The 27,791-nt window shown below is 48.9% G+C and overlaps 1 protein-coding gene and 1 long non-coding RNA gene across 3 annotated transcripts in view; one reads left to right on the top strand and one right to left on the bottom strand.

Annotated features, from left to right (window-relative positions):
* Nucleotides 1-2,353: 2,353 nt before the first annotated feature.
* The window catches only part of Mapkapk2 (MAPK activated protein kinase 2), a 46,451-nt gene continuing 21,013 nt past the window's right edge, over nt 2,354-27,791 (top strand). Inside the window, exons 1-2 of one of the 2 annotated variants that reach the window (XM_087580117.1) lie at nt 2,354-2,411; nt 2,735-2,899. Coding sequence is in view for 1 of the 2 variants with exons in the window: in NM_178102.2 (NP_835203.1) it covers nt 2,663-2,899 (237 nt within the window). In the remaining variant the exon portion in view is untranslated. 2 annotated transcript variants of the gene reach the window in all.
* LOC134481555 (uncharacterized) lies at nt 12,416-20,698 on the bottom strand. The gene is made up of 2 exons (XR_015635887.1): nt 20,567-20,698; nt 12,416-12,700 (listed from the first exon to the last, which is right to left on the bottom strand). It is a non-coding gene; the product is annotated as an uncharacterized LOC134481555 (long non-coding RNA).

The raw sequence follows: 27,791 nt of genomic DNA, 5'->3' as shown, positions 1-27,791 counted from the left end.
CTTTTGTAACTCCAGGAGAAACGCTTCACTGGGTCTCTGTGATCCATTATTCCTAAGACCTCAGGTCTAGGCATCTTCCCAGAATTCCCCTTACACAGGAAGGCTGCTCAGTGTCCGGAACAGGTCGCCACACAATGGGAACAGAACAAGGAACAAGGAAGCAAAGCTGGAGGGATGGTGGTGTTTAATCTTTCACGAGAACTGATGCTGTATGCTCTGTAAAGCGTTCTCGTGGACGCCATCACATTCAGTTTCTCCTCAGTCATAAATGGAAATGTTAGGATCTTTCTCATTTTCCCAGAGAGAGCTGCTAAGAATGGTTTGCTTAAGGTACCTGTTAGGGTCCAAGAATTGCTGAAGGAAGACCCCAGACTCAAATAGCATGCAAAGGCAAAGAGTGTTTATTCTGCAGAAATTACCAGCACGCAGGGGTCAACCATTCATGGAAATGGTGAGAACCTGAGGGGCTTGCAGGCCTCCTTTAATTCAGTGCTAGGGGACTTTTCCAGAAGGATTAGATAACCTCTAATAACCTCTACTATGAATGGTAGGGGCAAAGCAGTGACGTTAGTATACTTTTGACTGGCTGCTATGTTAGTTTCATTATATTTGATGAGACCTTGAATTCCAGAGACCAGCTCAGCTCTGGCCCCATTATCTCCTCTGGCCAGGTGTCCAGGAGATTGTCTCAGCTCTGGAGATATCCCCCCTAGTTCAGTTTGTCACTGACTAAATTGTCAGTGGCTCCTTTTGAGAAGCCCAGTATGCAACCCAGGGAATTGAAAATTTTTATTCCTGGTATTGGATGTTATACCTCTCACACCTTTTTAGGACAGCTGGATTCTGTTCATTTCTATTTTGTAGTTTCCCACTGTGCCTCACTGCCTCTGAATAGCTCAAAGAGACAGGTGACGGCCAATGCCAATGAGAAGTTCTGAAGACCCTCTGTGGGTACATGGGGCAACACAGAGCTGAGTGAGTCAGGATGGGAACTCCTTCCGCTGGAGCCAGTGAGGCCTTCCACCTCCTCATCTCCAGATTCCTTTCCCTGTTCCTGCATCTCCATAGCCTCAAGCAGTGTCGTTGAAACCGGGACTTGTCTAGCCTGTGTGCAATGTGGAAGGGATCTGTCCAGCTGCAGACTGAAGTGAGCTAATTTGCTTTCTATTCCCAGGCCTGTATCTGCCACACTGCTGACCCAACTACTGCATCTATCCATTCCCCTGGGTTAGCATTATCACCACAGGGGTAAGCCAGGAGCATGGAACCTAGTGCTGAAAAAAGTGCTTCTTGAAAGGGCACCAGTCGTCTCAGTTTTGCTGGATCTCAAGAGGGGAACTACTGTCCTTCACCTGTCCACCTCTGTCTTCCTTGGGACAAGCCTCTTCTGGAAATCTAAACAGGGAAAAGCAAATGAACCTTATTCTCCTGGGCTATGTCTCCAATGCCCTTTTCTACTTCTACTAGAACTAGGCTGCTACAGGAATAGTTATTGGTCATAGCCTCAGGGATGATTTCCTCAACCACCCAAGAACTATTCCCCTTGCCTTTCCCCTTGGTCTATAATCTCAATGAGTTTAGAACACAAAGGCATAGGTGTACCTCCCAGAGAGACATGAAGTTTATGGGTATTTTGAGACACAGTCTGCCTTTGTTGCTCAGGCTGACCCTCTGACACATCATCCTCCTGCTTCAACCTCCTGCAGATAACCCTGGATTACAGGCAGCTACAGTGCCTCATCCCTTTCCTATCTTGGGTCATGTTGGGTTTACATAAAAATATGTTCAAATGCATAATAACTAAATTGGTCATGATAACACAGCAATACAGTCTCAGAAAACCAGTAAGTCCATGAGGGAAAAAAAAGTAAAACTCACAAGTATATTAAGGAAATCCTTACTATTGCCTGACGCCTAATCTTAGGATGAATAGTCTCTGTAACCCCCGCCCCCCCTCTCCGCCCCCGGCTCCCCGCACTGCCCGGGTAGCCCCCACCCCCAGGGTCCACGTAGGAAGATTCTTATCAATTATCCGTTTCTTTCAAAATACACCGCCTCCTCAAATTCCCCGATGACCTGTCTTCTAGATCCAAGCAGTTGGAGAAGTGAGGGTTTTGTTTGAATTATCCAGCCTCTTTTCTTTTGCCCTCCTTCCCTTTCCCTCTGCCCGGCCCGGGTTAAGAACTAGGATTTCTTGGTGCTCTCTTCCTGACCGCTAGCTCGCACTCCCTATGCTCTCCCGCCACTGGACTTCCTCCCCTTTAAGGCCCACCCCTCCCCCAAGCCCACGCCTCTCCCAAGCCCCACCCTCGATCCTCCCCTTTAAGGACTAGCCCAGGACGCTGAGCAGCCTGTGACGCGGCCGCCGCCCCCGGGCTGGTACTTCTCGGCGCGGCGATTCCCCCGGCCGGGCCCCGCCGTCCCGCGTTCCCCGGAGCGCTCGTCTCCGGGGGGAGGGAGCAGGGCTGGTGGGCGCCCGCGGCGCACAGCGGGACCCACGGGGCCCCGCGACCCGCCGAGCCTGGAGCCGGGCCGGGGCGGGGCAGCCGGCTCCAGCCCGGAGCAAACTTCGCCGCCGGGCGGGGCGTGGCGGGGACCCGGGCCCGAGCCGGAGGAGGGGGCTGCCGCGGCCCCTTCCTCTGCGCGCGAGTCGCCGGGCACCATGCTGTCGGGCTCTCCGGGCCAGACTCCGCCGGCGCCGTTCCCCAGCCCGCCACCACCCGCCCCGGCCCAGCCGCCGCCGCCGTTCCCTCAGTTCCACGTCAAGTCGGGCCTGCAGATCCGAAAGAACGCCATCACCGACGACTACAAGGTCACCAGCCAAGTGCTTGGCCTGGGCATCAACGGGAAGGTGCTGCGGATCTTCGACAAGAGAACCCAGCAAAAATTCGCCCTAAAGGTAAGTCTGGGCCGCCCGGGATCGCGCTGGGATCCGGTGCAGCTTCCGGTCACCCCGCGAGTGGCCGGCACCCGAGAGGACTCACGGGGACTGCCATGTTGGGGTGTGAGTGGGATCCAGCCGGGAGGCCACGCTTGGGTCCGGGACGGCCTCTGATCGCTTCACCCGGAGCCGAGGACACGGTGGCCCCATCCTCCCTCCTTCCTTTCTGCGGGCACAAAAGGCCCTTTACTCATTGAGCTGGTTGGTCGGTCGGTTTGGAGAAGTTCGCTCTCTGAGGTTTCCTTAACCCTACTCCTTATTTGGGAGCCGGAATGTGACTTCGCTCTCTCCGGCCTCGCGAGGTCGGCGCGCAGCACTGGGGCGCGTCGGCGCGGCGCTGGAGACTGGGGACCCCGCCTCCGTGTCCCGCGATTGTCTGGAACCGCCAGCGCCTGGCCTGCGCTACCCCTTAGGCTGCGCCGCGCTGTTTCCATTGCTCCCTCCACCGTTGGAAGCCTTGTCTGTAAGCCAAGGCTTGGCCCAGTGCTGATAAACTGGTCCCTCGTAGCTGGAGACTCAAAGGCAGGAAAACACTATTCCTGCATTTGGGAAACCCACTCTTAATTTCTCTACGTCTGCCTGCCTCTGTTTCTGTCTGTGGTAGTGGAGAATGGGAATTTCAAAAGGTCTTAGTGAACCACCGGACTCTGTCATTCAGGGTCACTGCAAAGTTTTCTTCTCTCAAGGGTTTCAGGTTACACCGTATCTCTAAAGGTCACTTGTCAGGTTTCTTTCTCCCGAGGTGTCTCAATGATTGGAGGAGCAAACTACTTCCTGTGTTATATTTTTCTCTTCCCCCTCAGCCCACACAACTTGCTTTGTTCCAGCCCTTCTATAGTACAGATAGACTATAGTACAGATAGAGTTGAGACTGTTGTCATATGCGGGACCAAAACCTGGGACTTTGTATGTTTTTGCTGTTTTCATCTTCAACATCACATTAAAAATGTTGCTTGGTGTGAATGCTGGGGAGGGACTCTTAACACGGCCCCAAATACTGAAGCGTTTGTACTTTTCACTTCTCTTTCCCTGTTAGTAAGTAAGTGAGGAAAGGAGTTGATTGGGTCGAACGGTGGCTCTGACCTTGGGGACTGGAGGCTAAGGAACAGTTTGACCACAGTTAACTGTATTGTTGAGGAAGTGACAGATGTTCTTTCCGGAAACATTTCTCTCTCTGCCGTGCCATCTGCCTTTACCCATCAGCAGACCGGGGACACTGGCTGTTCATTCTCTTGCTTAGCTGGAACACAGTCTAAAGACTTCACAACAATAACAGAAAAACCTGCTTTACCCTTTCCTATTCTGTTTGAATACACTGTCCTCTGAAGTGCTCTAGGCTGTCAATTCAGATTTCTGGTATAGTTAACGGAAGTTCGTGTACTTTTCTCCTTTGGATAGTTTTGAAAGGAAAAGGAGCTAGCAGCATATTAAACCATCCTCATGCTAACCCTTCTCTAGTCAGGGGTAGGTGAAGACTGTTTTGACAAGCAGCCCGCTCCCAGATCTTCAAGGCTGACTCAGATGGCAGATTGCAGATTTCCCGTACATCTTTGTGTTGAGATTTTGAGTAGAGGAAGAAAGGAGAGCCAAGATGTTTGGAGAGTGGCAGCCGTGTCAACAGCATTTTCATACCCAAATATTGGCTAAGACATAATCGCAGCCTTGAGGGAAATCTGGTTAAAAGAAATCCTCTTTCAGTGGCACGCACCACCACTGCCGCCGAGTCTTACGCTTTGAAAACTTTAGGTGCTGAGTAGTGAAATGATTTCAAAACAGTGGGGGCAGCACGGGGAGAGGAAACAGTGGAACAGGCTGGGTTGATGATCCCTTTGGGTACTGGGAAGAGACCTGTGCTCTATACAGTGTACTGAGTCCATGCCTAGGGACGTAGTGCCCAGCCTGGCTCTCATGGGGATTTAGAAGCCTGTCTTATAGCCCCGAGGAATGATGGGAAATGAAGGCTGCTCCTAGGTTCTGCTCTTTGTTCTATTAAGTGAAACCGGGGCTTAAAAAAAATAAAAACTAACCTAAGGATGGCCCAGCTGTGAGGAGCGTTTGCTGCTTTTGCAGAGGACTCAGGTGGGTAACACCTACCTGTGACTCTAGTTCCAGGGGCTCTGACATCTGAGCTCTTTCTGTCCTCTGTGCTCACCATTATGCACTTGAGACACACACACACACACACACACACACACACACACACACACGCACACGCATGCACACACACACACATGCATATGCACGCACACACAAACGCATAACACCCCTACACATAAAATAAGAATAAATAAGTAAAGGAACCAGTTGGTCCTGCTACTTTTCTTTATTCTCTTGGGAAAGCCGATGTTTAGATGCTTCTGGTGGACGCTGTCACCTTGCTTGCCCGTCCCTGCTTGCTAGCCCCTAGTCATGCACACACTTCCAGTCAGTTCGAAGCGAGTTGAGAGGTCATCACCATCCAACACATTCATTTAGTTGATGAGAAAACCCAGGCCCAGAATGAAGACACAACTTGCTGAAGGCAAGTGGTGATTCCTGCCATTCCCTTGACCGAGGCGAGAACTGAACCCAGTTCCTCGGTTTCCTAGTCTCGGGCCCCTCTCGACTTGTAACTGCCGTGGTATTGACAGCGAGTGTCCGGTTGCTGCTTCAGAGTGCCTGGGGTGTGAGGAGCTGCTCTGACCCTTGAGTTTTGGATGCATAGCAGGTCTCCCCACCCCCATTAAGGAGTTTGTGATAGACATCTTATTTATTACTCTTTGGGGATTCTGTAATTTCTTTGGTAGGGACACCCAGTCTCAATCCGTCTGTGTATGAGCTGTCTCTCTTCCCCATGGGGCTACATGACTTTGTTCTGCCTCACTGTGTCATGGTGACGCTTAGGTATTAGCTGAGCAAATTTAATTAAAGCTGGTATTATTGTCCCACTCTGCTGTTCAGTGCCGATTAGGTGAAGCGTGTTATTGCTTTGCAAGATACGGAATGTTGTCATAACTTATCTCTGTTTATCTTTCCATTGCGCAGATAGGGAAGCAAGGTCCTGTAGTTTCTTTCCCCAGTGTGCCTCCCTCACTAGGTCAGTGACGTAGCTGCTTTTGGTAACACGATGGGGAGATTAGAACCTCTCACCATTGTCTGGGACATTGTTGAAGGGCAACACCAGCGCTCTCTCACTGCCTGGGCCCCACCTCTCCAGCAATGTCCTCATTCTGTGTCCTCACTGGAGAGATGGCCCGATAGTGTGGCTGGCAGGGGCAGTCTCAGTTTGACACCTGCTGGATGAAAACAGGAGGGGAGGATCGTGCCATCCAGTTTGGTTCCAGGGAGTCGACGGTTTGTGGAGCATTGACCACATGTTTATTAGGCTAGAGGACAGAGGCATTAATGCCCTATAAAATGTTGGGGGTCAAGAAACCTATTTGGAGTAGGCAAGATCAGTAAATGTAGTCTAGGGCAGCATTGTCAGGTATGGTGGCCATTCTTTGTACATAGCTGTTTATGTAAAAGTAGCCAATATGCAGGCATAAAACCAAATGGAAAATGCAGTTGCCAGCCACAGTTTGAGCACGCAGAAGCTTTTTGATTCTCACAGGAAAGACTACTGGACTTTGCTGTTCTGGGGGCTGCATCGCGTGACCAGGAATAGAGGTGTTCTGAAAGACAGGCGTCTGCGAGGGAGGGAAGCCTTGGCTAGTGGCAGTGGGAACTTGTTGGGCCCCTGAGGAATGAACGGACCTGCCAGAAGTCTTGAAACTGGCTGTGGCTAGAGCTGAGGGGAAGAGCAGGAGACCAAGTAGGTCAGGAGCAGTGGGGCTCGAGGACTGAATGTAACTTGTCTTGGGGTCAAATCAGCTTTAAAGTGGTTTTTTTTTCTTTTTTGTTTGTTTTGCTTTTTGGGGAGAAGGGGGCAGGGCTTGTGGATTTTCTAAAGAAAGGCTAGGTGGCATTGAGGTTGGGGGTTTGTACATTTTTGGACAGAAAGGTTGAATTTCTGCCTTCAGAGAATATTTCTTTTGGAAGATGACAGCAGACATGTTATCCCGGCGTGATCCTGACCTTTCTACTAAAGCAGGACTCTGGGTCTCTCTTGATGCAGGATTAGAAATGGGTTAGTTAATATCCAACGGTCCTTTTTCATTTGAATTTTGGACTTTTCACGGAATCTGAAATCTCTAGTTAAAGTTATGGTTAGGTGGCTAAAAGTCGGGGGAGTTAGGGAGAAAAACCATCATGGGCCTCTCTCTCTGGGCCTCATATTGGTGTAGGGTCTGGGAAACATGGTGTTCTCTTTTTTTGGGGGGGAAGATGAATAGTTTTGAGGTGCCACAGCAGACCTGCTTTGCTCTCCCTGGTTGTTTGTGTGGAACATCGGTGTTCACTGGCCTGCCTCTTCTCTGTGTCACACCCTCCTAAGGGTCATGTTGAGGTCTCAGTCCCCCCCCCCCCCATCCACCATGTTTTTGTGGCTCCATACCTTGGATGGAGGTGAGTGGGCAGGGGAGAGTTATTGGTAGGAATGCAACGTCTCTTGATAGTTGAGTAATAATGGGCACTCCTTGGTCATCCTTGTCACCTCCTCTATCCCATTGGGGAAGAGGCTGGGCTGCTGCAGAAAGGCTCCCTGGTGTGTATCAACGCCTTGCTTGCTTGTGGGCAGTGTAGCCATATGCTGTGGAACCTGCTCTCGGTGTGGGTTTCCTAAGGCTATCTGGTTGCCAGCAGGAAGTGACGCTGCTACTGAAGACCTGTCAGCCTCAAACTCAGCTCCCTGGTCTTCTCCCAAGAAGCCTTTTACACACCTCCCTTGTCAATGGGGGCGTTGGTAGGGAGAAGGGGGTCATGCCAGAACATCTAGATGTTATCGTACATGTAAGACTGAAGTGTGTCTTTTCTGCTACTTAGGACTGATACCCCTGAGGATCTTAAACTCTAATATTTTATATTTCGAGGTGTATAAGTTCATACATAAGTTCAAATATAATAGAGATGGACCTGCTTTTAGGGGTTATGTGCTAGATAAAAAAGAAAAAATAATCTAAACAGTAACAAAACGAAAACCAACAGTAGACCATCAAGCGGTCTAGGTTTGAGGCCCTGCTAACTAATCGTGTGACTTTGAGATTTGGGTTCCAGCTGTCGCCAGGCGGCTCTGGCAGTGTGCAGTGGCAGAAGAGTCTACCCAGGGCCCCAGACACCAAGGGCAGGTGAGGGGCTTGCTGACTCGCTCTGCACTGAATGGTCACCAGTACCTGGGCCAGCGTGGATGCCCTCTGACAGGTGTAATGTGTAATAATCTTTACTGCCCGACTGACCTCTCTCGTGAAAGCTCAGAGAGTATCCGCAGGGAGGAGAGGCGCTGCCAGCTCTTGCCTCGAAATGAGAGGAATCTCAGTGAAGGACTCTTTGCCCTTTGAAGTCATTGGGATGTTGGAAGGCCACTGGGGCACCTGATGTGGGGGTAAGTATGGCCGAGTTGTAGCCATGTCCCTTCCGCTGGCTAATGTTTGTCTAGGCATTAGACATCATTCGCTCAAACAAGTGCCTTTTAGTTCAGCCACAGTCTCTGTGATGGGCAAGGGGTTGTTCTGAGTCTGTGAGTGGGGACCGATTCCCAGAGTCGGTGAGGACGTTAGGGTTTCTGTGTTGGTCCACTGGCCTTCAGGGAAAGCTGGCCATTAAGGAAGCGAGTGGAGAGGGCACATCTGGAGCAGACTGCTTTCTCCTCCCCGTGGCGAGCAGTGTTTTAGCGTGTATGTGGGCTCCCGTGTCCTGATTTGTTTGGAAGGGGAGGAGGTGCAGGGGAGGAGGGATCGTGAGGTTGGGCTTAGCCTCTGGCATTGTCATATTCTTGGAGACTTTATTCTGTGATCCAGTAAACATCTCCGTACGCCAGCTGGGAGGTGGTGGACCTTCGGCCTTAGCTCAAGGTCAACCTCTGCTTGTATGGGATGTTCCCCTTTAAGGTGAGAAAAGCTACGTGTTTAAATCACTGGCAACTTGAGCTCTCCAGAAGGGTCACATGAAAGGGCATCTGGTTCTTGATGGATGGCTTCAGGCATCTCCTAACTAGTGCCAATTTGAACTCCTCTGGGAAGCGAGCGTAGTGGCTGCAGGTAGCAATTCTGGGCATCCGTGAGCTGCTTCTTCCTCGGCAGACAGGAGGGAACTCTGTTGTTGACGCCTTTCCTTCTTGTTTAGCTCCTAGGTGAGTCTTCCTCTGACTGAAGCAAAGGTAACATATTTCACCTGGCTTATGCCTCTGCTGACCCCTGCTTCTCTTGGAGCTTCTTGCCCTCCATCTCCTTCAGGGCAGGTGATTGAGTTGGCCCTTTCGATGGCATTTTGACTATTCGTGTTATTAGGAGCCTTCTGGACCACACTGGCCATTTTATAGCCTGGCCTCCTGCCTCAGGCCCAGGACTGATACGCAACCTCTGTCTCAGCGTCTAAAATTAAACTGGCCACGGCTGCACTTCTCTCTTCGTAGCGAGGCCCTGGTATCTGTCCCAGGTCTGCTTGCCACACACTGAACTGTTTATCCCATTATCACCTGTGCCCTCCTTCTGTGCCTCTTTCCCTTCCAGCCTGAGCGTGGTGGGTAGTTGGGGCAAATCTCTGCCTGAGGGCAAGGTGAGAGGTGTGCTCATGGCTTCTCCAGGTGTCTTTATTCACTTGGACAAAGGCTCCAAAGGGCTGCCTGGCCATTCCCCAGGCAGGAGAGGGCCAGACAGAGAAAGGCAAGCAAGTTTTTAGATGGTTAGGCCTTCTGCCATGCTTGCCTGCTTCTTAGCTGTTGCCAGTCTGTCCCCAGTGCCTATCCTGTCTGGCCCAGATGGAGTTTGCTATGTCTTTGTCCTCTTGCCCTATTCCTAAGTTGCACTCTCCACCCCACAGTATGTGGCCTCATGTTACCACATCCTGAAGTATGACCTCATTATATCAACTTCCAGGAGTAACTGGGCCCTGGTTTTCTGAGTACCTCCTCGCTGAGTTGGGCCAGGACCTCCCAGCTCAGCCACCTAAGAAGGACACCAAGGACAGGAGGCCTTTTACTTTCTCACTGCAGTGGCAGGGGTACCCGTCTAGGTGTATCCTCTTTCTCTAACTGCTGGGGCTTCTGTGGAGCAAGATGAGGGAGCTGTGGGGTAGAGCGTCTCTTAGCTGGAGACAATCAGCAGAACATCTCCTTCACTTCTACCTGGGCTTTCCAGTCCTTGGACAGGTGTTGATACGAGCCACGGCTTGATCCATGTTAGAGCATGTCTGTTCTCCCGGGATCAAGGTGTATTTGAGGGGCAAGGGTCTGTGGGATGAGTGTTAGGAGCCAAGAGGCAGGACATGGGAAGTCCTGTCTCAGTGGAGTTGACTACCTGTCCTCTCTGGTCTGATGCCCCAGGGCTGTATTTCTTCTACATCAACCCCTTAGCCTCTAGGTGGGAGGAGCTGGGCAGAGTTGGTGAGAAGTTTATTTTTAACTGTGACAGAAGGGGCCCCTGTCCTCAGAATAGCAGGCTTTCTCTCTTTCCCATGGAAGCCGTCATCCTTAGCCTTCAGTTCTGAGGAGAAAGCTGATAGACTCCCAAGGAGCAGGCTTTGCAGGAGCTGGGGAGGGAAGACACGAAGGGAGGAGCCTGCAGATTGCTTGCCATGCTTAGCTTCTGTAGGGCTCCAAGTTTCTTGCAGTGAGAGAGTGGAGGATGACCAGGGAAGGAACTGAGAGCATCCTGGGAATTCAGGTAGACTGGTGGGGACCACCCACCCGTGCCCCGGAGTGGCATTGGAGAGGCTAGGCCAGTAAGGGGGTATTTTGTGCCTTTGTGGCTTCATCATCTGCTCTCTGCTCTTTCCCTTCCTCTGTGCCGTTAGCCGCACCCCTTACCTGGCCCTCACAATTTGCTCATGTCACCTCGGCTCAGATTCTTTGAAAGGAAATAAGGTTGAGCTGCGGCGAAGTAGACAAGAAGCAACAGAGAGAAGGGCCGGGGAGTACGAGGACAGTAAAGTACTGAGGCTAATGTTGAGACCAGGCAGCAACGGAATGGGGTGGGGGGTGTCTCTCCCAGTACTGTGCTTTTAGTTTGTCCGAAGCCCCGCTGTGTCCGTACAGCTTCCCCGGTGGGTTGGGTTCCTTCTGCCTGCCTGTTATAATGACTTAGGCAGATGCTTCCCAGGTCTGGGTCTCATCAGCCCCTCATGTTTGCATATTTACTTGTTTTATCTGCCATTCCCATTCCTTTGCACCTACCTCTCTGTATCCTCCTTGCACTCCTCCCCCTGCCCCTTTCCCTCCTTCTAACTAAATTGGCTCTTTCTGTCCCCTACAAAGGCTAGTCTTTCATGAAGCTTTCCGTACCCAAGTGAGTCCTGAAGCTGAGGCTCAGTAGCACAGCATGTGCTTAGCATGTGCTTAGCGTGTGCTTAGCATGTACACAAAGGGCCCTGGGTTCCATTCCTAGAGCCCTTTACTGCTCCTTCTGCCCCACAAAAGAAAGTGGAAAAAAATGTAACCCTTCCTGTCAATCGTAAGAGACCCTTACCTGTTACTAAACATCTTAAGTGCATTTATTTCTCCGCGGGCAGGATGTTTGGTTCAGCACGGCATTAGGTCGTTGATTCCTTGGAAACCTACATCTTTCCTTTTTCTTATATCATCTTTTCCTTTTGTAATTTATGAAGCACTTATTTATTTATTTTAGCGTATACTCATGCCTGTGTGTGCCCGTGGCGTCTTTCCTTCTCCCTTCTCGGTTCCTTGGGCTGAACCAAGTCGTCAGGTTTGTCACCCTTATCTACTGAGCCCCCTCAACAACTCCATCCTCCCATCTCAGCATAGCGACTCGATGCTCTCGTTAAAAATGAAGTTCAGGACTGGTCACACTTGGATGGGACAGTGCTGGCTGGGTGCTGAGATTAAGCTAGGGACATAGTAAAGCCCTCCGCTGTCAGTATGAGGCCCTGCCCGTCTCCTGGCTGCTGCTCCAGGGTCATCTTTTGGGTGATTTTTTTCCTCCATCCATTCAGATCTTCTGATTCAAGGAGGTACCTTGTGTTTCCGTTGCTGGGATTCTTACAGCCCTCCTCTCTTTTCCGCTCCAGGGGCCCTCACTGTCTTCTCTGTGAAGAAGACCCTCCTGTCACACATGTGAAGGATGTCAGCTTCCCTACAGTCCTTGGCTAGCTCTAGACCCACAGCAGGGACATAGATGCAGATCAATGTTTTCTGTCCTCTGGCGTTGTGCCTGTGTGTCGCAAGACAGACCAGCCATGAGCGTCATACTGCTGGGTCTGAGGTCAGAGCTGTCAGTCTCATGGGGCCACTTATCTCCCGTGTCCTGAAGCTTGCATAGGAGATGGAACCCAGGAAACCTGGTTTCCAGCTCAACCATTGTGGCCCTGAGCAAGTCCTAGGCCATGCTTGGACTTCCCTCAGTTTCTCTGTTTGTAAATAGGAAGACTCAGAGTTGACTTAGCAAGACTTGTGCACTGAATGCCTTTCCTTTATTGTCACTACAAACCATTACTGGGAAATGACTCAATGCTGAGAAAGAAGTGGTCACCTGGGTCAAGAGCACACTACACAGGGAGCCATTCTCACCAGTTGTGGTGTTGTTGGTGTTGCAGGCCGGGGTTATTTTATCCTCCTCTTGGCTGTAGTATTTTTATTCACTTACCCAGTGTTTGTAAATGTTTGCTTTCCCCCACCATGCCTCCTGTCTTCCCTGCTGACTGGCCATCAGGGGCCTGGATGTCTGGATTAACCTGGAATGGGAAAGAGATCCTTGTCATCCCTTGAGTCTACACCACATCTGCTGCATCTCTACTTTGAGATGGGAGGAGGTTGGAGGCATCAAGGTGTGTGTGTGTGTGTGTGTGTGTGTGTGTGTGTGTGTGTGTGTGTGTGTCTGTTTTGCTATTTTAGCAGTGTGGGATAGACCCTGTATTTCTAAGCAGGTTTGCCTTAGGGTAATCTTCCATTCTCCCCATCCCCCAGATCCAGAGTAACTAACTGGCTTAATTAGGTTTGGTGAGATAGCTCACTGGGTACCCTGCTAAGCCTGACCTAAGTTTGATCATCAGGCTCCACATGTGTACTGTGGCATGTGTGTGTCTTACCCCCACCCCCTCCATAAGATGCAAGTAAGAAAGAGAAAAATAGCTGTGCCAAGTACTACTTTTGTAGCCTCCCTTGGATACATCAGAGCCACACCCTGGCTTTGATTCCTATCACCCTTCTGTCTTTCAGACCCCTGTGGGAAGCTCAGCTGATCTAGGGGCTCTTGGATTAATAACAGGTTCTTTTGGGGCAGGTGTGACAGGGTAGACACTGCAGCTGATGCTGTGTACACCCTTGTTAGTCCCTTCAGTGGTAGTAGGTACATGGATGAGACAATGTATCAGATGCTGTGTACACCCTTGTTAGTCCTACTTCAGTGGTACTAGGTACATGGATGAGACAATGTATCAGATGCTGTGTACACCCTTGTTAGTCCTACTTTAGTGGTACTAGGTACATGGATGAGACAATGTATCAGATGCTGTGTACACCCTTGTTAGTCCCTTCAGTGGTACTAGGTACACGGATGAGACAATGTATCAGATGCTGTGTACACCGTTGTTAGTCCCTTCAGTGGTACTAGGTACACGGATGAGACAATGTATCGGATGCAGTGTACACCCTTGTTAGTCCTTGCAGTAGTACTGCAAAGTAAGTAAGTTTTTTTTCTTTTTTTTTTGGAGCTGGGGCAGAACCCAGGGCCTTGCGCTTGCTAGGCAAGCGCTCTACCACTGAGCTAAATCTCCAACCCCGTAAGTAAGTTTTTTTACAGAAGAGGAAACATGTTCAGAATAATTAACTCATTAGTAGTTATTGAACACCAAGTGCTAGGTATTAGTTTAGGTTCTGGGGACATATCAGCTTATAAAACAGTCAAAGCCCAATCTCATCTGCAGGGGGCTTGTGTTCCTGTAGGGGAAGATGGAGCACACTAATTAAATGGTAGAGCTTGTCAGATATCAGTGTGTACAGAATAGAAAATAAAAACTGAAGAAGATCTGAAATGTCAGGAGTTTCTGCCTGTCTGTCTCTTTGTGTGTGTGGTTGTTTATATCCTTGTTAATTTAAGAAACTATTTTTATGTATGTGGATGTTTTGTCTGCCTATATGACCATGCACCATGTACATGTGGTGCCCACAAAGAAGGTGTCGGATCCTCTAGGACTGGAGGTGGTTGTGAGCCAGGTCCTCTGGAAGATCAGTGAGTGCTCTTAATCACTGAGCCATCTCTCCAGCCTGGTGTTTTAGTTTTAAATGGCAGGTTAGGAAAGGCTTCCTGGAAGAGGTGACTCATGGCTGAATCTCAAATGTACTTGTAGAAGAGGGTCTATCAGGCAGAAGGAATAGCCAAGGCCAGAAGCTATAGATGATGAAAATGCCTAACTCTAACCCCCATCCGTACCCCCATTTTTCTTTTTTGAAACAGGGTTTCGCTGTGTAGCTTGAGCTGACCTTAACGGTACTGTCTTTCTGCTTTGACATCCTAGGTGCTGAGATAGCCAGTATGGACTACCTTGCCAGGCTCTGAGAGTGCCTAACTAAAACCTGGTCCTTTTGTAGTTCACAGTTCTGCCTCTGGTCCCATTATAATTCAGAGCATAGGTGACCTAGTAACTAGTGTTCTACTTATAATATTCATGAATGCTTTTCTTGTACAAATTGCTATAATGATAAGGGTGGTTTGTGGGATTTGTCTTTGGAACTTACAATTTTATACAGACTGTATAAAATCAAGGAGAAAAGGCATTGCCACTGCAGTCTTCTCTCCAATCTAGATCCTCCTCTGGTCTGATACTCAGTTTTATTAATGAATCAATGGAAAGGTTCAGGGAGCCAGTGCTAGGTAGGTAGCAGAGGAAGGGCCGCAGGTGGCCAGGAGAGAAAACAGAGACACATGGTTGGGCTCCCCAAGACAGGGTGTGTTGAGGTGGGATCACGTCATGGCACAGGACACTGTGTGGACACACACCTGATCAAATCTGTGTGTAGACAGCAGCTGGTCTCTAGCAAGTGGGTGGGGCTGCAGGCTGTTCTCTTTTGTTTGACCAAGGAGAGAATGTTTCTGTTAATTGACTGTTCTAAAGAGCTGGGTAAGAGAGAGAGAGAGCGAGAGAGCACCAAGGAGTGCTGGGTAGGGGTTGAAGCAGCGGAGGCTTTTTTCCTCCTTCCTTGGGCCTCAGAGTCCTCCAGGTCATTAATTCTGTCTAGGCATATAGGTGGAGGCCCAGCAGTGCCCAGCCCTGGTCACCTCAGCATGGGTGAGCAGAAGGCAGGGCTAGGGAAGGGAGGGTAGTTAATACAGTTGAGAAAGTGAAGCAATGGGGTAGGCCTGGTTTTTTCCTAAGTCTGCGCTGTAACAAAGGAAGTTGCAACATTTTTCTTTCTTTTTTCTTTTTATAGAGTAAGAAGTAGGGAAAAAAAAAACCCATCTTCCAGTAAACTTTAAGAAAAAAAAAAAGCATGTAGCCATGGCTGTCGTCCGCCTCTACCTCCCTGTCTTTTTCTTATGTAGTCTTTTTAGGACTTTCTTTCCTGTCTACACTTTCAGTCCTTCTCCTCTGAGAGCCTGTCCTTACGGCAGTCCAGCTGTGTCTCTAGAGAGGGAAGTAGCCATGACTTGGCCGGAGGATCTTGAGAAGGCTTCTGTCTGCGGTTCTCCACATGTCTGTTCACACACTTGGAAGGTTGTTGGTCCTCCTTGGATGTTGAGGGCTGTTTGAATGGACCCTGATGCCCAAGGCTCTTCCTGCCACCTGGGTCTGGACTTATGTGGTATTTCATAAGGTCGAAGTAGCTGTTGTTTCTCAACTCCAATCACTACCTTCTGGTAGATGTGGACTGTGTGTTTAGGCATAAGCAGTGTGTGTGAGGTAGAGAGATCAAAGCTTGAACAATCATTCCTGTTCATGTGGAATTTGGTCATGTTTGATTTTGGCCACTGGGCAGGATCTGGGCAAGAGTCCAGCTGTATTTGGAAATGCAGAGATGGTATATTTTCATGATGAAAACTGTGAGATTTGGAAAAGTTGAGAACTTAACTTACTTCCTTTATTTCTTTGCTCAGATTAATTTCCTCTGTCCTAGCTTTCTGTACTTCAACACAACCCCAAAATTCCAGTGCACCTCAGCTTTGAGTCCCAGCTCTAGTCCTCTAAGGCTGTTCTGGGTCATCCTTGGAATGAGGGCTCCTTGCTGGTAGGATGTTGGACTGACCAGAGCAAGTACTGAATTCAGTGTGTTCCAAGGGAGAAAAGGTAAAAGTCGTCTTGGTGAGAGTCTTTGTTGGGCTTGTTGTTTCTAGTACCTTGGATTTCTCCTCTCACACTGTTTTGTTAGACTTAGTCATCCTGTCGTTGGCTGGAGAGGAGTCGACGGAGTGGGCTCAGAATTTTGACTCCTGGATCCCATAGTTGAGTGCTTAAGTCCTATTCTGAAGAAACCTCTCTCTGGCCAACATGAGAACAGCTCTCATGTGCTCAGATGTAGTTGTCTACATTGAAATTAAATAAGCTCTCTCTACATCTGCAGTGCCCAGGAGTCAGCTGCTGGCTGCTGTATTAGCAACACAAGTAGAGGACATCCTGTCATCACAGAACATCTGGATACAGTCATTCTATATCCGTTCTATATTCATCTCCACCTAGAGGGGACTTGGGGAAGGGCAGCTAGAAACCAGTCATTTACAAAAGGATCTTTTCAAGATATTTAATTCGTTTGTTTCAGATAACATCCCATCATAGAGATGCTCATCTAGTCTTGTGGCCCCTAACCCAAACTGACCGTCAGATTCATTTGTGGACACCATTTGAAGGTGTAGCTTTCTGGGCAATTTTCCTGTGTTTTATGGAGTCCTAGATTGAACTTTGGTCCTCAAGCTTGCACAGAAAAGTGCCTTCACATGCTACGCCATCTTGCTAGCCTATATTATAGCATTTTCATACAGATTCTATATTGTTCTGCATCATCTCCCTCCCTGACGAGGAATGCGTATTTTTAGACTATTCCCACGTCAGAATCGCACAAGTCTGGCAACCACCCATCTGTCTAGCTGATTTTTAAATTTTTTAGTGACAGGAGCTTTATTCTTTTTCAAGAAAACCTTACATATTAAAAAAAATAATGTAACAATTTGTTTATTGAGTAAAAGTTTTGTTCTTGATCTTATAAAAATCCTTTGATGTTCTTAATCTTCTTTAGACCCATGGCAAAGTGCATCACCCTATGCCTGGGCTTAGTCTCCGCAGACGGACTAGCACACTGCAGTGCGGACCCTGCCAGGTACATTTTCAGGGAGCCTCGGTAGCCAGGGGCTCCAGGGAGATGCAGCGGCCAGGGGCTCCAGGGAGGTGCAGCAGCCAGGGGTCTAGGGAGGTGCAGCAGCCAGGGGCTCTATGGAGGTGCAGCAGCCAGGGCTCTATGGAGGTGCAGCAGCCAGGGGTCTAGGGAGGTGCAGCAGCATTCCTGGGTCCTTTGGCTGTCAGGCAAGGCCAAGAGACTGAGGAGAGCTCTGGGTCCCTGGGAAGATCCAGCCGGGATGGCCACAGGTACCTTAGCCTCCCTGTGTCCTCTCCTTCTGTCATTGCTCTGCATTGTTAGCACATGCGCCCAGCGATGCCCAACTGCTTCCTTCGGAGACCTTGAGGGACTCAGCCATCCATATGGCTTCTGTTTAGAGATCTTCAGTAGATGCCCTACTTCCTGAGCACACACCCCTCAACCTGGCATCACAGAGAGTTCAGCCTCTCTTTGCGCCTTCAGTCTTCCAGGCAGCCCTCCGTTCTGCACATGCAGATCCCCCTTTTCTCTTGATGCCTTCCGCTTGCTTATCCTTCTGCATTCTTCTTGCTGGGGTTTTGTTCATCTTCTGAGACTCGTACAAGTTCTTACCTGCCCGAATTCTACCATTCCAGGCAAACCCGACTGTAGGTGGACCAGTGGCAGTCGATCCTGGTTGCACAGACTGTCACCCCCACCTCTGCTCAGCTAGCTTGGCTCCAGGGGGACAAGTAGTGTGTTCACTGTTTGCTATCCCCATGTGCAGACCCGGTGCCCAGAACTCTTGAAGGTGCAGTGATATGGCAGGAGAGGATCCATATCGTTTCCTCTTTGTTCGTTTGGGAGTTTCCAAGAGGCTCTGAGGAGAGCTGGAGCCTTTGCCCCATACCAGCATCCTCACCTCAGTACCCAGCAGCTCAGCAGCTCCAGTGAGGAAAGTGGTGCCTTGCGGCTGATAATCAGCAGGCGGCATTGGAGGCTTGGCTGCCTCAGAGGCAAAGCTGGTATTTAAACAATAAAGTGTTTTAAGTCAAGGGTTTAAGCACCATCTTCAACAGCAGTTACTATTAACATCACCCTACCCAGCTCCAGTGACAAAGACATGAGTCGAGCCAAAGAATTTTCCATAGCTTTGAGAAGAAGAGACAGGGAGGAGTCTGGATGGGTGCTAGAAGGAGCTGGCAGGGACCTCGATTTTGCTCTCTGGGCTGAGACTGTGTGGGAGAAAGGCTGTTAACATGCCCGTCAAACCCCGTGTCTCCCAGGTTGGACTAATGTTGATGAGTGTTGCTGTTGTTGTTGTGATTATTATTATGTGTTTGGGTACTGTGCTGCATGTATGAAAGTGCCTGTGGAAGCCAGAGAGGGTGTTAGATTCCCTGGAACTGGTGTTACAGATGGTTTAGAGCCATCCGATAGGGATACTGGGAATCCAACCTAGGACCTCTGGAAGAGTGGCCAGTGCTTTTAACCGCTGAGCCATGTCTCCAGCCCTGCAGTTTTATTTTTCAGTAGTGTTCCTTCAGTACCGCTTGGTGATAGCCCATGAGTTGTTTTTTTTTTTTTTTTTTCCGATGCAACCGAGATGACAGAGGGAGGACTAATGTAGGGCTTCCTTCCTTCCAGGATGCACAGAGCTGGAGGAATTCCCCGGCCTCTTGATGGTGCTCAGACACTAACCACAACCAGCAGCTCTGTCAAAGGTGTTCTGAGAAACACATGTGCCAGGAATAGTCTGAGTTTTCAGAGAACTGCAGCTTGTAAGAGGTCTCCTGTGTATTGGGTAGAGCTAGAGAGAGAGAGAGAGAGAGAGAGAGAGAGAGAGAGAGAGAGAGAGAGAGAGAGAGTGTGTGTGTGTGTGTGTGTGTGTGTGTACACACTTTTGTATGCAACTGTTTCTGCTCAACCACACAGATCAGGAGATTTCTTTCAAGGTTGGCTTCATTGTGAGCCAAGTAGAGAGTTCACAGCCCAGGAAGGCAAAGAGGTGGCCAGAGGCTTGCTTTTTGTAAGTTCATTCAAAGGTATAGGTGCGGTGTTTTCCCACGTAAGGTTGGGAAAGTAATTTACCTTGGAGGGCTCAGGGATGCTTCTCTCGAGTTTGAAAAAGTTTGAGACGTGTATTTTGAATACGAAGGTTTTGAGCAATAGTGGTGACCTTGCTTGTGCCTGAGTGTGTGTCCTGTGTGTGACTGAGTGTGTGTCCCTGTCTGTATCTGAGGTGTGTCCTTGTGTGTGCCTGAGTGTGTATCCCTGTCTGTGCCTGAGTGTGTATCTCTGTCTATGTCTGAGCGTGTGTCTTTGTATGTGTCTGAGTGTGTGTCCCTGTCAGTGTCTGAGTGTGTGTCTTTGTCTGAGTGTGTGTCCCTGTCTGTGTCTGAGTGTGTGTCCCTGTTTGTGTCTGAGTGTGTGTCTTTGTATGTGCCTGAGTGTATGTCCCTGTGTGTGTCTGAGTGTGTGTCCTGTGTGTGCCTGAGTGTGTATCCCTGTTTGTGTCTGAGTGTGTGTCTTTGTATGTGCCTGAGTGTGTATCCCTGTTTGTGTCTGAGTGTGTGTCTTTGTATGTGCCTGAGTGTGTGTCCCTGTCTGTGCCTGAGTGTGTGACCTGTCTGTGCCTGAGTGTGTGACCTTGCAATCACCCAGGTGCTCTGACAGTGTAGGGTGGCTGGTGAGGGTTGAGACTTTATAAGGGAATAAAATTAGCTGGCTCATGGCTGGGGGGATGGATCAGTGTTAGGGTTACTTGTTGCTCTTGCAGAGGACCTGGGTTTGTTTCCTGGCAGCTCACAACTGTCTGAAGCTCCAGTTCCAGGGGAGCTGACACCTTCTGGCCACATCAGGTATTGCGCTCATGTGTTGCACTTACAGACAAAACATGCAGCTAAAACACTCATATACATAAAATAAAAATAAACTACTGTGATGTGTGAGTGATGTATAAATTCCGTCCATCTTCCTAGTTTTTAATGGTCCCTGCAGACGTGCCATCACCACTGGACCCAAATAGCAAAGGTGATGTGTGTATGTGTGTGTGAGTGTGTGAATGTGTGTATGTGTGAATGTGTGTGTGAGTGTGTGAATGTGTGTATGTGTGAATGTGTGTGTGTGAGTGTGTGAATGTGTGTGTGAGTGTGAGTGTGAATTTGTGTATGTGTGTGAGTGTGTGTGAATGTGTGTATGTGTGAATGTGTGTATGTGAGAGTGTGTGTATGTGAGAATGTGTGTGAGTGTGTGTGTGTATGTGTGTGTGAATGTGTGTGTGTGGTGTGTGTGTTTGCGCATATGCTATCACTCACCTGCTCCTTTTCCTCTTGCCATCATAGAAAAGGAAACGTAAGCAAGGTGGTTCTTTGCTCCAGGTAATGGAAGAAAGAATCTAGGGACTAGGTGATGGTATGAAGGAAGGGGCTGCTCCGTTTTCCAAACTCTGAAGTAAATCCTGACGTGTTCCGTGATGTCACATAGGTGGGAACATTCTACAAGTGTGTGTTGCCACATTAAAGGGCCTGAGAAGTTCTCAGTAACAAGCGGTTATACTTTGTGATTTGGACATAAAGGTCTTTGTTTGTCTCTCTGTCTTTCTCCCTATCTCTGTCTCTCTCTGTCTCTCTCTCTTCTATCATTAGCATCCTATGGCTTACAGACTGAGAAGTTACAGTAAATACTCCTTTTCTGAGAGAACTGCCTAGTGGTTCGGAGAAGGTCACCTGAGCTGAGCTAACACCTGTTTCAGAGGTGTGAAAAAGCTGCGTGTTTGCTGTGTGTGTGCATGTGTGCTGTGGGGAGGGAGGGGTTATGGTGGATGAGGGTTCTGGCAGGTGGTTCTGTTGAAGGTGGCTCTGCCCGAAGCCCTTCTGCTTTGTTTCCAGGGAAGCTTTGTCCCGCCTTGGAAGCAGTGAATAGCAGCTACATCTGTCAAGCCTGGGAAGTGCGGTTTGCAGTGTGGGGGTGAGGGAGCAGTTGGCAGACACTCCTGCTAGAGGCTCAGGCTGCCCAGAGCTTCTTGGTATTAGGGAAAGGAGGGGCTGGGTGGTCCTTAGGCAGCTGCTTGCTAATCCTGGCCATGGGAGGAATGAGATTTAGCCCGCTTTTATCTCTCTGCATTCTTTTCTGACTACAATGCCACTCAGCTGTACTGACCCTTGAGGGAACAGCTAGGAAGAAGCAGGTGACTTGGAGGTTTTCTCCCTTCCTCACTGGCTGGAGGGCTTTGAGCAGAAGATAAAGGCACTCACTTAACTCTTCATATACATAGTGAAATTCAGAATTGTGAAATAAATTGAGATAGATTAAGGATTGTAGAGGTTTAAAAATTTTAATTAAAATAAACATTTTTCTAGTTTATGTGTATCATGTTTTGCCTGTGTTTTTGTCTTGAGTACCACGTGCATGCCTGGTGCTGTGGGGGCCAGAAGAGGGTGTCAGATCCCCTGGGACTGGAGTTACCATCTGTGTGCTGGGAGTTGAATCCAGGTCCTGTGGAAGAGCAGCCAGTGCTGCTAACCACAGAACCATCTCTCCAGCCCTTTCTTAAATTTTTTCAGAGTCCTGATTGGAATTGTTGTTTAGAGCATTGTTGCTATTGGTTGAAGGTGAATGAATGATTTGTAGATGTCAGGCTCCTTGAGAAATTTCTGGAAGGTCTAACTGGATTCTTTACCTGGAACAAACCTAGGCCAAGAGGGTTTCCAGAGCCGTCGAGGGCTTCAGTTTATAGGGAATCTGCTTCCTTCCTTTCCCTCCCTCCCTCCCTCCCTGCCTCCCTCCCTCCCTTCTGTTTGTTTTTGTGACAGTTCCTTTCTTTGTATAACAATCCCAGCCTTCTGGAGACTAATCTGTAGACCATGCTGGCCTTGAACTCACAGATCCACCTGCCTCTCAAGTGCTGGGATTAAAGGTGTGTGCCACCTCTTTGGCAGAGTGTGGTTGTTTCTAAGGAATTCTATACTGAGGGACAAGTAGGAGTCGATTGCTTCCTGGGGTTGTATCCTGGCATGGATCCGAGGCCCCAGCCTGATTTGGGCTAAGCTAGGTTTCCTATCTCTGGTGCACTGGTTTAATCGTTTTAGTCTGCTTTTTACAAAGGAGTTAGGATGTCCTCTGCAAGAGCTAAGTGGGGTGTCCTCCATTTTTCAGCTCTCCGACATGTTCTCTGGTCTTACAAGTAATAAGAGGCCCAGTTATTGAAATGGGGGAAGGGCAAGCCCTGTGGAGAAAAGGCCCATGCTGGCCCTAACTACTTGTCCTAAGACCGGGGAGGCCAGCTTTGATATGAGAAACAGCAGCATTAGCCACTACTGCCAACTGGGGTTGTGCCTGCAGATGCCTAGCCTCCAGGGCATCTGGGATGACCAGCAGCTGTGACTCCCCAAGACTGTTCTGTGGTAGGAAAGGAACCTCCTCACTGAGGTAGAGGTGGGCTGAGGTGTGAAGAAGGCCTGAACACACGAGAGGAGTGTGGGATGACTCCCCCATCATCTGGGGATGCATCACTGCTAATGAGAGGAAGACCTTCAGATATTGTCTAGATGAATTGGTCATGATGGAAACACACCCTCTTCGTGGAGCTTTGTGTATTTAGAAATCTTCACTTTTTCCAGGTTGTGGCAGGCAGTGCCAGCTTTTATCTCGAGCCCCTGAAGGCTAGGAAGCAGGGCGGTGGCTAAGCCGAATGCTGTAGTGGCTGCCTGTCCATCATCTTTTGGTCAGTGCCTCTAACCCTCTTGGATTCGAGTCAGAATGCAGTGCACTTGTATGAGGAAGAGCGGCCATTGCAACACTGTTGCCTCTTTAGGTCTAGCCTTGTGTCAGTGCCCTGCACTGTGGCCCGCCTGGATTTAGTAGATATCCTGCTATTTTGTGTGATGAGGAGCTCGAGTTTTCCTCAGTGACTGGCACTGTTATTCCAGCGTAGGAACAGGACTTGCACTACCCAGGCACTGCAGGGACTTCCTCCTCCCTCCTCAGGCTCCTCTTTTGGGGTCTTGACCTCTGTACTCATTACTTTGTTGCTAAGATAAAGCACCTTGACAAAACATAGGCAATTTAAGGTGTTTATTTTGGCTTACTGTTTCAGGGGGTGAGATCCCATTATGGCAGACAGAGGCTTGGTAGGCAGCAGCAGGAAGTGAGAGAGTGCTTCCTGAAGTACAGAGGAGATACTGGAAATGGGGCCTTTAAACCCTCAAAGTCCCCAGTTATTATTTTCTACCCCAGCTAGGCCTTGATCTCTCCAAACAGTGCCCCCATCTGGGGACCATGTGTTGAAATGCCTGAGTCTATAGTTTCTCATTTAAACCACCATAGCCTCTCAGCTGTCACTCACCCACCCATCCTTTGCCTCAGACCGGTGGCCTAGCAGTTGTCTTGCTTTGTGAGACATTTTTACTTGGAATGTATATTCCCTCCTTCTTCAAGACCCCCGAGTCCAGAAGCTCCAGACGGTTCAGGATCCCTGGAAACCAGAAGGGGGAGGGTGAGAGAGGCCTGGCCAGTTGTAGGCATTGATAGCCAGGAGGGGTTCACTGGTGTCTCCTGCTTTTCTGGGGAGCCCCACATGGTCTCCACGTGACAGGCATGTCTTAGATCATGTAGGGAAGAAAACGGTGAAAGCAACTTGTGTGTAGTTTCTCAGTAAGCTAATGGTGGTGCTTAAGTTAGAACCGGCTTGCTTTTCCTTATCTCTCAGCAAAATCTATTAAATGTCGTCTTTGGGGCCAGATTTAGATGATCTATGTCAGGGGTGAGAACAGAGAAGGCAATCTTAATGTTATTGAAACTGGACTTTTGAAAATATGAGTGGTTTTTTTTTTCATCCAGAAAATTTCTTTCTTTAATTCTCTTTGGCTTCCATAATATTCTTTGTGCCAGAAACAAGCACACACACACACACACACACACACACACACAGAAGAGGGGGGGTGGTTAAGGGAGGGGGCTTCTATTTGCTGATCAGATCTTTGCTGTGGCTCTTCTGTGAAGTGGAGCAACCATGGTCAAGGTCTGCTTGGGTTTCAGGCTGTTTCTTAAGGAGCCATTGGTGAAGCAGCAGGTTCCTGCTTTTGGCCTGTGTGGAGATGAGGGAAGCTCTGATTGATATCTGTGTATTTGGTTTCCATCTAGAGAAGTGGTTTCTAGAGATGTTATAAATATTGGGCTGTCAAAGCTGGGCAGCCCAGTGCTCTGATTCCGCACCCGGTGGGTGCCGAGCTCCTCAGCCAAGGCTAGAGTGGGCGGGACTTGCTTCTGACTGTCGCACAGTGATGCAGCTGGTCCCATAGGAGCAGGGATTGATGACATCCAAGGTCTGAGCACCAGCTTTACATGTGCTCTGTGCTATAGAGTTGCCTGTTACTGGGTCAGCCTGGCCTTCATAGTTCTTGCCTTGAGAGACAGACCCCATGTGGGCTGAAATGAGCACACTTTGCTCCTCCCGCCACTTCTCGGACCTTGTGGTACTGGAGCCTGGCTGTTCTTTTTATCGTAGTGTCTCACCGTGATGTGTGGTTAACACCGTCTGCCCAGCCACCTTGTTCTCTCATTAGCCAGTCACCATACTGTTCTGTCACTCTCTCCACTCAGGTGACCTCTCCATACAGGTCATTGTATTTGCAGGGGACACTTCAGAGTGGGTTCCGACACCAGTGCATTTCATCCTGCACTTTCAGCATGCATTTGCGTTAGATCCTAGTATTTGCTAATGTGTGCAGTTTGATTTTTTTTTGTTTTTGTTTTTGTTTTTTTTTTGTTGTTGTTGTAAAATTAAATAGCAGTGAATTACAAAAATCTTAATTTGATAAAGCTTGACAGAGGTTCCATATACAACTCAAATCTCTATAGCGAAAAGCTTATTACTCTAGTAAATTATTCCATGCCTCTCTCAACCATACCAATATGTACCTCTTTACAAGATGGACACACACACACACACACACACACACACACACACACACACGATAGATACCCCTTTATAAGATGGACACACACACATACACTGGATACACATGCATTCGGGCCACTCCACTCGTGTTTGTATGCATGGGTTTGTGCGTGTGCATGCATGCACTGTGGTATAAGGTTTAGCCACATGGTAATATGTAGGCCGTCTGTCACTCTGTGTGCTGAGTCCTGTTCCATTGTGTGGGCACGATAATTTGCTTATCTTTTCTCGTATGGATGGGTGTTTGGGTGGTTTCCAGTTTTGAGAACTGATGAATAAGCTTCAAGTGCTTCTTGCACAGGTCTTTTTCTTATGAGCCTAATGTTTTCATTCCTCCTGGGGAAGTAGCTGGCATGTGATTGCTTGGGTGCTGGAGGCTGATTCTTGTTTTTGGCCAACTGCCCTGTCTTCTGACTGTCAGCGATTAGGGCGAGCCTACTCCTCAACCAAGTTATTCTCCCCAAGATGGTGGGCTCTCCTTGGAGCCCACCCAGCTTTTGAGGGGAGAGGAAAGTGGTAATCTTACAAGACGTTATCATTGTTAACCCACTTGCTACCACTGAGAAAAGTAGAATTTAGTCCTTTTTTTTTTTTTTTTTTTGGTTCTTTTTTTCAGAGCTGGGGACTGAACCCAGGGCCTTGCGCTTCCTAGGCAAGCCCTCTACCACTGAGCTAAATCCCCAACTCCGAATTTAGTCCTTTTTTGATGGCACTGTGTGGGGTTTTAGGACTGTCACTGCTTTGAGCCCTTGACTCCCTCTTGAGGGCTGTCTTCTTCAGGCCTGTTGCTCTAGTTTTCCAGACCATTTCTCTTGTGTTGTGGTCCTCAGATCAACCACAGCCTGGTTATTCTCTTCTGAGAAGGAGCACAGTTTTCCCAGTGTGGCCAGAACTGAGCAGCGGCACTCTGGATGTGATTCTGTGCCAGATGAGTTAATGTTCATCAAAGTGCAGCCCGTCCGACTGACGTTGCCATTACGTTACTCAGTGTGACGTCATGTTGACCTTCGATACTAAAAACATGAGCCGCATAAGTTCTGTTTGCTGTTGTATCATTTAATCTTTGCTTCTATCTGATGAAAAAGCTACTGTTAAAATTAGCTTTATCTGGACTGTGGTTTAAATCAGCCTTTCTTAGCTGTGATATTATTGACTAGATGCATCTTTGTGGTGGGGAAGGGTAGAAGTTGATGATGTCCTGTGTTTTGTAGGAATGAGCGGCGTTATGGCCTGAATAGATGGAGTCGAGGTGTGGTCCCCAAAGCACGGATAATGAGCATTTTGGCCAGATAACTGCCAGGGGTGCCTTGGGCATCAATCCAGTTTGGTGACACCACGCTCACTAAAGATGGAGTTGTACAGAGGACACTATCATGGCACCTGCACAGGACATGCACACACACGAAGCAATCCATGTTTTACAGTTTTGTTTCTCCTTCACTCTCTAGAGGACAGGTCTCTGTTAGGTTTGCGGGGCAGCATTCCCCTTGGAGATCCTCACGTAGGGCTAGAATTGGAGTAATTTGTTCCTGCCTTTCAGGAAGTAGAATGAAGTGATCTTGATGGGGGTGGGGGGTGGGGAGGTCAGCCGAGTTTGAAAACAGGCCGTAGCTTTGCTTCCTAAAGCCAATGACTATGGGTCATTAGTGTGCACACTTCCAAGCTACGTGTTTCGTGTAGTCTTCATTTTCCAGTGTTCATGAGTTTCCCCAGTCCTTGGCAGCACGGCTCAGATTTCGGCTGCCATGGTGTATTAGCATTGAGTGATTGTGTGGAATACAAAGTTCTCTGTGAGCGCCTCAGTGCACAGTCACTGTGCTTGTGGTAGTACCGTGGGCCTTGACGACAAGTTGGTTATTGGTCGGCAGGTCTGGGACGGTTTGTGTTCCCGATTCTTGGTTGTCTCCTACTGAGAAACTAACGGCATGTTTTGAGACATATCTAGGACTACCATTGTCTGCATTAAGTGGCTGAGGGTAGTGTAGATTGAGAAAATGAAGGTATGACTAAGGGCAGGCAAGGTTGAAGTTGGTATTTGAACTACATCTTTAGTCACAATTCTTTACACCCTTCGTTTTTCTTAGAAGTAGCTTAATAGCAAAACCCAACAAGTACGTTTATCGCAGGAGGCACAGTTCTAAGCACAGTTTTATTAACACCTCCCTGAAGTAGATACATTAGTGTTCCATTCTGTGTCAAAAGGAACTGGATGTGTAACGACAGAAAACTGTCCAGACAGTGGCAGACCGGCTGGGTCCACCCAGGCAGGCAGAGCCTTTGCTCCCTGGTGTCCAGAGCTGACTTCTGTGACAAGGTTCCTTCCTCCTCTGCTGTTGTAGTGACTCTCTGGAAATGCTAACGGGACTTTGGGAGGTGATGTTTGCCTCATGTTTTTTCCTATTACATCTTAAAACAAGAACCAACGCACACACGCACGCACGCACACACACACACACACACACACACACACACACACACACACGCTCGTGCGCACACACACACCCCGTTGCCTAGAACACTCCCGATCTCTCTCTGCTCCTTCAGAACTTGCAGGCGTGATGAGCTTCTTCTCTGTGATGGCT

Source organism: Rattus norvegicus, chromosome 13 (assembly GCF_021556685.1).
Source record: "Rattus norvegicus strain SHRSP/BbbUtx chromosome 13, alternate assembly SHRSP_T2T, whole genome shotgun sequence".
In the NCBI taxonomy this organism is placed as follows: domain Eukaryota; kingdom Metazoa; phylum Chordata; class Mammalia; order Rodentia; family Muridae; genus Rattus; species Rattus norvegicus.
The sequence above is the reverse complement of the archived record's forward strand: the minus strand, read 5'-3'. Positions and strand labels throughout refer to the sequence as shown.